General features: G+C 50.1%; 1 protein-coding gene across 3 annotated transcripts in view; it reads left to right on the top strand.

Moving 5' to 3' along the window:
- The first annotated feature begins 67 nt into the window (after positions 1-67).
- Positions 68-9315, top strand: part of Tmem104 (transmembrane protein 104) — a 51929-nt gene continuing 42681 nt past the window's right edge. For 2 of the 3 annotated variants that reach the window (XM_005001399.4, XM_003464848.5), the window contains exons 1-3: positions 68-215; positions 822-936; positions 6853-6974. In XM_005001399.4, the coding sequence (XP_005001456.1) occupies positions 892-936; positions 6853-6974 (167 nt within the window). In that variant the 5' untranslated portion in view covers positions 68-215; positions 822-891. Of the gene's footprint in view, positions 246-821; positions 937-6852; positions 6975-9315 lie in introns of all 3 variants that reach the window. The other variant, XM_063242506.1, reaches the window with a different exon arrangement.

Genomic DNA, 9315 nt, shown 5'->3' with positions numbered 1-9315 from the left:
TCCGCCACGCAGACGGCAGGTCGTAGGCCCAAATCAGGCCCCACCTCCGCAAGGGAGCCAATCACCGTGCCGTGCCCCGCCCAAGGCGAGCGCCGAGAAGGTGGGCTCAGGCACAGGCGCATGCGCCGTATGGACGCTGGTGGGAGACAGCTGGCGCCGGCAGTGGCAGAGGTTACCGGCAGCGGGCCGGCGAGCGGGAGCTATCTATGCTGCAGGTGCCGTGCCGTGTTGGGCCGGGTGGGAAGGTAGGATGGGATGGAGTGAGGTGGCAGAGTAGGAGTTCCTCTAGGAGAGAGGACAGTGGAGAGACTTGCATAGAGGCTTTTGAGAAGAGAGACAAATTTGAGAGTGAAAAACCCAGAAAGCAGGGCAGAAGACATATGGGGGCCGGGAAGTAGAGGAGAAGCTTTTGGACAAGGAGTTGGGTTGGAGAGCGACCTAGGAAGCCCCAGATCCCTGACATGAGCGGCGAGGCATTGTTCTATCGGCTACCGTGTGTGGTGATGAGCTCGCAGTTCCTGGAATTAGTGGGCATAAGTACCGCAGAGTGTGTAAAGGGGTCTGTAGGGCAGTGGGTGAGATTTAGTAGCTTCAGAAGCCCCTTAAGTCACTTATGATCCAAACAGCATCCATCCTCAAAGCAGTGCTGTGAACCGATAGGACCAGTTAAATGAAACTGCTTGATTTCCATCATCCTGGGAGAGCCTTCCAGGCTGAGTCTTAAGGTCCAAAGTGCAAGAGATGGGGCGGAGGGGTGACTGCAAATCTCCCATCCCCATCTTGGTCTACCAGAAAGCTGAAGTCTACTCTCTTTGCCTTAGGGACCTACAGCGACCACCACCCCTGCACAGAAGCAACCTCTGCTGACCACCCTCCCTTGCTTTTCTGGAGATGGCAGGTGAAATCACAGAGACCGGAGAACTCTATTCTCCCTATGTGAGTTTTCCTTCCAGAATCTGTTCAGCTCAGCACACTGCTTTTGACCTCTAGAGAAGCACCCCACTTGTAGTGGACTGTACTAGTGGTTGTTCAGGTTTAAGAAGACCCTGATGAAGACAGAGTGGGAGACTCAATATAGCAGAAGTTTTCCTGCCTCTGTCATAGCTTAGAATATTGAATCAAATTTGTTCCCTTTTTAGATGTTAGTATCAAACCCCCCAAAAAACTTGCTAACTCTTTACAATATTCATCTCAGAGCTGCCACCACTTGTGTGCAGTGCTGCCCTTCAGAGGGACAGTGATTGACAGTTGTTGACTTTGGATTTTATTCATCTCAGCAATTTGAACTTGCTTTGGTCTTCAGCTGACTTTTAAGTTGCACAACTTTTATGGTCTTGGATGGCGAAAGAGGCAGAGACTTCAAACAGCAGTTAGTTGGAGTCTAAAATTAGGACAATTAGAATGATTGATTTCTCTCTGTCTTGAGGCTCTCACTCCCCCTACACACAGTTTATCTTCCCTGTGCAATATCCACTGGTCATGGTTGTTCATCACAGAACCTCTTGTCTGGATAAGTAACTGGCAGGTAATTTGAGTAATCAGATGGTTGACACTTGTTGCTATGAAGTAACCCAGGGAAAAGCGGCATTTCTGTACATAGCCAGATATTTCTTTCTAGAAATTACCTGCCTTAGTCTGCTGCCTGCTTGGCACACACCTCTCCACCCTGGAAACCTCTGCACTGTTTCTGCTGGCACCACAGTATTGTGGCCTTATGCTGGCATTGTGGTATGATGCATAAGGAAGCCTTCCTATGAATAGCCCCAAGAAAACTTCCTCACTTCGGGTCTCCTTGTGAGGACTGTACTGTTGGCATATGGCCAGAGAAGACTTCACTTCCAAATTTACCAGGGGAAGCCTTTGTGAACCCTGGAATGGAATGAATAGGGTCCCCCTCATCTGTGGAATCCAGTAATAGTTGCCAGACTGCTGTGTCGGCAGTGAAATGGCCTTGCCTAAACGTCCCACGGTTCCTGCTTTTTCTTACAATGTCTATAAACTTAGAGATGAGGAAATGAGTCATTTCTGTAACTAAGTTTTGGAAGGATTTGAGATGCCCCGTTTCTTGTTTGGGTCATCATTTCAGGTGTCAGCATGGGCCCACAGGAGATTGGGCAGTTAGGCCTACGAGTCTGTCTGTCTGTCTGTCTCTCTCTTTCATAGGTTCTTGCTCTGTTGTATCAGACTGGCCTTAAACTCGCTATGTGGCCCAGACTGGCTTCAAATTTGTAATCTTCCTGCCTCAGCCTCCTGAGTGCTGGGATTACATGCATGTGCCACCATGCCTAGTCTAGTGATATTTTTGTGTGTGTCCATTTCCAATGTTTGATTTTGTTCAGTGTTTTTCTTTGAGACCCAGCTCTGGACAGTTGCCATAAACCAGTGCTGTTTCCTCTTATCTTCCTGGTAAAGACAGTTGTGGGAGAAAGATGGGCCATGATGGGACAAGGTGGTGGTAATCAAGAGGAAGGGGGACATAGTTTTCGGGGAACAAAACATCTTTTTTCCACCATCCTGGAAGAATGAGTCTTGAATCCTTCTAAGACAAAAAGAAGGATTTATCATCCAGTGATCCCAGATCAGCTATAGATCCGACTGACTGCCACAGCTGCTCTGAGATACCTGCAGGCCTTGATTTGGTATAGGCAGAACCCTGCCCTGGCTTCCTAGAGAGAGACCCAGATACTAGCCACATAGTTTACAAAAATGTATCAGCCCACGATCATTCCCAATATCAAGCCCCTTTTTAACTCTGTATTGCCCCATTCTTTTCTGACTGACTTAAGTCATGAGTTCTTTTTCAGTTCAGGGGTGAATGTTTGCTTTAGCTTGATTTAATTCTGGTTGTTTGTTTCAGACAGGGTCTTGCTGTGTAGTTCAGGCTGGCCTTGAACTCATGGCATTCCTCCTGCCTTAGGCTCCCAAATGCTGGGATTTCAGGCATCCACCACCATGCCCCCAGCTAGCTAGCAGGTTCTTGCAGAAGATCCTTGCTCTTGCTTTGGAAGGAGAGAGCCCTGGTTTCAGTCTTAAATTCGAGCCAGCGCTCACACATGATTGCTGCCTATTTCCTGTCAGTCATCTTAGGGGGAAGCTGTTCTAAGGTACTGGTGACCACTGTCTCCTGCAAGTCACAGTGATGCCGCTGGGTTGGAGGTGAGGCAGATACCATGCTGTGTGCTGAGGTGCCCAGGGCACAGGGCACCGTGAGAAATCCCAGGAGTAGAATGTCCCCTGCAGTTCAGCCACTGAGAGAGGAACTAGAGGAAGCTTGGTTTTACCTGCACAGGTAGGCCTGCATTTGGAGACTGGCAGGGTCTTATTCCTCTGCTTCAAGGACTCCTTCCCAGGAAGCTGGCCCTGTAGAATTGTCACATGGCCAGTGGAAGAGAATGCACGCTTCCTCTTCCTCCTTCCCTACCACTCCTCCTGCCTTAGCCTGTGACTTAGCTCAGAGGTGCTTCTTGCCTCCACCTGCTCCTTGTGGTTCGTTCTTGCTAATTACTTTTACTGAAGGTAGAAGGGGTAAATGTGTGCTAGGACTGCTGGGGCGGGAAGTCCTGCTTTGTCTTACGGGATTCCTGAGCCCTCACTAGGGGCACGGCACTTGTTTTAAAACTAAAATATCGTAACTGTCTTCTTTGCTTTCCTCATTGCTAAAACAAAATACCTGACACCCACGACTTAAATGAGGAGAGATTTATTTTGGCTCAGTTTATAGAGGTTTCAGTCCACAGCCAGGTGGTTCCAAGGCAAGAAACATGGCAGAAGAGAATTCTCATGGCGTGGCAGGCAGGAAGCAGAGAGAGATGAAGGGAGGAAGGAGAAAGAGAGCCCCTTCCAGGCCACACCCCCAGCGACCCACCTCCGTGAGCAGCTTCACCTCCCAACATGACACTGAGCTACAAACCCATCAGTGAACTAACCCACTGATGACTGTGACACCCCCATGATCTAATCACTTCCTAAGAGCCCACCTACGAGCTCATGAGGCTTTGGGGGGACAGATATAAACCATAACAGTAACAGCAAGACAAGCGTGACCACCCATTTCTGTTCTTACTGCCTAATTCATGCCTGCCTGAAGTTGACAAAGCTTCTGTTTTCCCTGAGATTTATTTGAAGTCTCTGTTAGGCACATGCAGTTGCTCACTAAAGAGAACCAAGCTATAGGAAATGCAGGTGTTAGGTGGTCAGCTCGGGTGTGTTCTATTAATGCCCTTCTTAAAACTCTCCAAAACATCAAACTCCCATCTCTTATAAAAGGACTGCACAACCCAGGCATGGTGGTGCACATCTGTAATCCCAGAACTCAGGAGACTAAGGCAGGAGGATCACAAGTTTGAGGCCAGCCTGGGCTACACAGTGAGTTCAAGGCCTGAACTACACAGCGAAACCCTATCTCAAAAAAAAAAAAGCTGCACAGTCTGACTGGCCCTCGCAGCCCCCTAGCATGTACACCTCAGCCACCCAGGCCTCCTGGTTCCGTGGGTTTCCCCACCTCAGTTGCACTGTGGGCCTTCTTACCTGGAAGGCTCTTGCTGGTGCTCTGCCTAGGCAATGCCCCCTTTCCAAATCTGAAGTGTCTTGCTGTGGTGATGCCCTGATTCTTTGCTTCCTTAGGCTTCTCTCAAGCTGTCTATAGTGTTTTTTTCCTGTCTCTCTCCTCCTCCTGTGGATGCAGCTCCATCAGGTCAAGGATTATGGCCATCCTGTTCAGTGGTACCTGGCTCAGAGTGCAGAGCCTGGCCCACGGGAGCCTCTCGGGAGTCTGAATACATGAACACGTGAGCAGCACTGAACCAGCTAGATGATTCATTCTAGCCCAGTACACATTAGCCTCAAAGTGCCAGGCAGGAAATGGACCCCAGCAAAAGTCAAAATGAGTTTGCTGCAGACAGAGTCCCTTGTACAAAGCCAACACTTTCCATTCAGAAGGCCAACCATGGACTGCCATGCCCTGATCACCTGAGCAGGATCTGGTGACAGACCACTGCCACAGCCTGAAATTGGTCGTTAGGGAAAAGATGAACACACAGATGTCTGAAGCCCGCTATAAGTCCTTGTCGTTTCAAGTACATAAAGGCAGAAAGCAAGCCAGGTAGGGTGGTTACCCCTAATAATCCCAGCACTTGGGAGCCTGAGACAGGGGGGTTGCCGTGGGTTCAAAGCCAATCTGGTCTACATGGTGAGCTGATGACCAGCCTGAACTATGTAGAGAGACCCTGTCTCAAAAATAAAAGTAGAAAAAAAGATGAATTTGGGAGACTGGGGAAAGTTCTATGGTGGAATTTGGGCCCTAAAGTTAGGTAGGAATCAAGGAGCTAGGAGAAAGCCCAAGAGGGCTTGCTTGCCTCCTGATACCAAGCATAGATGGACTGCCAGTGGCACTCTGTCCTCTAGGTAGGAAATCCACCCATTTATCCAGCACTCAGCTAGCAGTTGACACCTGCTGGGAAGCCTGTCCCTGTCTAACCACTGCCCAACCCCTTGGCCAGCCAAAGACCCCCACGGTGGTACTTGACAATCTCTGTGTCTCATTTCTTTATGGTTAAAAAAAAAAAAAAAAAAACTGACAGCCTGGGAAGCTGGTCCTGATTTGTGTTTCTGATCAATTTGCGTACCTAGCTATCTTAGCAAAACTTAAAAATAGATATAGGAGGGGCTGGGGATTTAGCTCAGCGGCATAAGCACCTGCCTTGCAAGCAGGCAGTCGTGAGTTCCATCCCTGGTGCCGATAAAAAGGAAAAAGACAAAAAAAAAATATATAGATATAGGAAGGTACATCCTTTTAAGAAGGAGAAGTGGGGCTGGGGATTTAGCTCGGCGGCATAAGCACCTGCCTTGCAAGCAGGCAGTCGTGAGTTCCATCCCCGGTACCGGAAAAAAAAAAGACATTTAAGAAGGAGAAGTGAAAGTGAGTTGAATGGGGTTCCTAGAGTTGAAATGTTTATCTTCTTTGTTTGTTTGTGTTTTGGTTTTTGTTTTTTGAGACAGGGCTTATAATACCACCCAGGCTGGTCTCGAACTCAAGGGAATCTTCCTGCCTCAGCCTCCCAAGTGCTGGAGTTGTGGGGATTAGGAAATTAAGGCAAAGAAAATAGCATAGCTCTTCTCTGAGAAAGAGAGGCAAGGCATGTTTTAAAGATGTCAAGGAAGTTTGTAGGCCAAAAGGAAGAGCTGATGGAAAGAGAGAATTTCAGCGTGAGACTGGCTGGAGGTTGAGGTCCAGCTTGGCCTCAGCAAGGAGGAGCAGCATGTGTTCCTCAAAGGCGGGCAGGGAAGAGGCAGGCACTGTGACTTTTAAGCCAGGAAGGAGTGAGCCTTTGGGAACACACACGGCCTCAATCACCTCCACAGAGCAGGAAAGGGAGCCTTCATGGGAGAGACATGGGGTCCTGGGTCTGGGAGCTGTCGCTGTGGAAAATTCCCTCTGCTGCTGCCAGACTCAAGGGAAAGGAACCTCTCGTTCATGGTAGGACTGATCGTGATTCAAAGGAGACACCTCCAGGCGCCTTGAGCAGCTTGGCTCGGGGAGAGAGGAGAGCAGCTGGCTGGGTGGTGTGCTGGCACTGCCTTGGAGAGTCTGAAATGAGACAGCAACGGCAGAGACTAAGCTGTCACTCAGATACACCCTGAAAAGAACCTATAGACTGTGGGGCGTTTGTCGTTTGAGTATTGAACGTTTGGTTGCCTAACACTGGGTACAGAGCCTGGCTCCTAAGGACCCAGTGTCCTTGTGTCTTCTCGCCAGCCTCCCTGGCTGCAGCCTGGGAAGCTTGATGATCCCTGGGGCCGTAAGGGGAGAGGCTAACTCACTTTCTGGGCTTGACTGTCACCCCCTGGTTCCAGGTGGGCCTAGTGTACATGTTCAACCTCATCGTGGGCACAGGCGCCCTCACCATGCCCAAGGCCTTCGCCACTGCCGGGTGGCTCGTCAGCCTCGTCCTCCTGGTGTTCCTGGGCTTGATGAGGTAAGAGGTGAGGGCAGCTGTTGCCCAGGCCTGGGGGTCGAGCTAGAGCGTGGCTTCTTGGGGCGCCTGACTGTCCCTAGTTAACAGGAAGCCACTTTGGGGATAGGAAGGTGGCTGTCCACCTGTAGGAGAGCCCTGAGCAATGTGGCCTGGAGAGAGGAAGTTCAAAGGTCTCACGGTGCCTTCTGGGTAGGGGGCCATTACACAGCCTTGAAGAAGTAACAGCCCAGATGCGGAATCAGCTTGGGAGTGTCCCTAGCAGTGCTGCCTGTCTCTCCCCATGTCCTGTCTGTCCTTTGCTGTACTTCATTACTGTTACCCTCCATCCTTGATCTCTGAGAAAAATGCCAGCTAGCCACAGAAAGAGCCAACAGGCATCTCAGAGGCATTAGGGGGATCTGGAAAGTTGGTGTGAAATTTAGAATTTGCTTAAGACAGTTGACCGAGTAAGTGATGAGTATGCAGGTACACACTTGTGTGGTCAGCTGCTGAGTGACCTCCCAAGCCTTTAGGGCACCTGCTTCACAACCCAGGTGTGTGGGAGCCCTAGCTGGGGCTTCAGAATGGACAGAGTCTACGTTGGGTGTTCTGGGGGATTCCACGTGCAGTCTGAGGTCATTTCACAAGAGGCCCAGGCCACTAAGGGACTTAGAACTGGGCATGTCCAGCCCATTTGATCAGGTAGAAGTCCACATAAAAGAGGCAAGAAGGAAAAAAAAAAAAAAGAGGTGGGAAGAACCTGGTGTGGTGGTGCATGCCTGTAATCCCAGCACTCAGGAGCCTGAGGCAGGAGGATCGTTGCAAGTTTGAGGCCAGCCTGGGCTACAAAGTGAGCTCAAGGCCAGCCTGAACTGCAGAGTGAGACCCTGTCTCAAGAGACAAAAAAAAAGATGGGAACCAGAACCTGGAACAGCCCACCCAAGCAGCATGTCCCTGAGAGGTGACACCCCATCTTGGCACAGCTGGCACCATTCTCTGTGTGGACTTCTTCATGGAGCAGAGACCCAACTTTCCCGGGCTTGGCTGTAGCTCGCAGGGCAGACAGTGGTGACATGGTCAGTGATTCCATTGCAGAGGAACTAGAGGGTGAAAAATGTGGAAAAAGACAAAGCCTAGCAGGGTGAGCAGCTGGGACTGGGCAGTGGCAGGTCTGAGTAGGGTCCGAGGGTCACGGAGGGCAGCACTAAAGCCCAGGTTTGGAGAGGGAGGGAGCAGGCACTGGGGAAGAATAAAGCAGATCTAAGCAGCTGGGGTGAGCTGAGACCCCGAAGGGGTAGAAAAGGGGCTGAGGTTCTCAGCTTCTTTATGCTCTTCTTTTGGGGAGTCTTGAGGTGAATTGGGGCACTGTTGGCTCATCACGTACTTCAAGCACTGTCTGTCAGGAGCTGTAGAAGTCCTTGTCCTGATGTGACTCTGTCCCCTTCAAAGGACCTGCAGCACAGGCAGCTGTCTGAATGGGGAGTGATTACTGGGGGATCCAAGTAGGGCTTCCACGCCCCCTCTTCGCTCAACCCATTTACGTTTGAGCATGATCAATGGGTTGGCTTTGTGAAGCCAAGAGAAATCTCTTTATTTATTAAGATTGATTTTAGTTTTACTTTCAAACTGAAGAGAATTCTAAAGCCCTGAAAATGGTCAGTTAGGCCAGATAAGGAGAAACCTTTTCCCAGGTGCTGAGGCCATCAGAAATGGGATTTGGGCCCTGTTGCTGTCCCTCACCAAGGTAAAGGGACCTGAGTGTGACAGCCCCTCTACCACCTGCTACCCGCCCGCAAGGCTGAGCAGTCACTGCTGTCTAGCATCAGCCCCTGAGCACACAGGGCCAGCACTGTACCCGCCTTGGGAAATGGGGAGACAAGTGTTCGCCCTAAGTTGTTGAACAGCAGGGATGGAGTCACGCCATGCAGTGCCCTGTGTCCCCTGTTAACAAGGGCACCTTTGTCCACCTAGGCTCTGAGTTTCTGTAAGTAGAGGAGAAAAGACGGTTTCTCTGCTCTAGTCTGACTTCTTGGTGAAAATCCAGTGCTTCTTCCCAGTCCCCCTTTAGATTCAGGCCACAGTAATGAAAGTTTAATTAATTAACTGATTTAGTCTTTTTTGAGACAGGGTAACTGTGCAGTTCAGGCTGGCCTTGAACTCACTTTGTAGCCCAGCCCAGCCTCGAACTCACAGTAGTCCTCCTGCCTCAGCCTCCTGAGTGGTGGATGACAGGTATGTGCCACCACAGCTGGCTTCCAAAGTTTATTTTAATATGATCCAGATGATTCCAAAAGTAAAAAAAAATGAATTCCAGTGCCACGCTTGCGGTATCTGCTTGCACTAGTGTGTGTAATTGGGAGCT

The sequence above is a fragment of the Cavia porcellus genome, unplaced genomic scaffold (assembly GCF_034190915.1).
Source record: "Cavia porcellus strain 051 isolate PalLab524CR breed Dunkin Hartley unplaced genomic scaffold, mCavPor4.1 scaffold_32, whole genome shotgun sequence".
Lineage (NCBI taxonomy): Eukaryota > Metazoa > Chordata > Mammalia > Rodentia > Caviidae > Cavia > Cavia porcellus.
The sequence above is the reverse complement of the archived record's forward strand: the minus strand, read 5'-3'. Positions and strand labels throughout refer to the sequence as shown.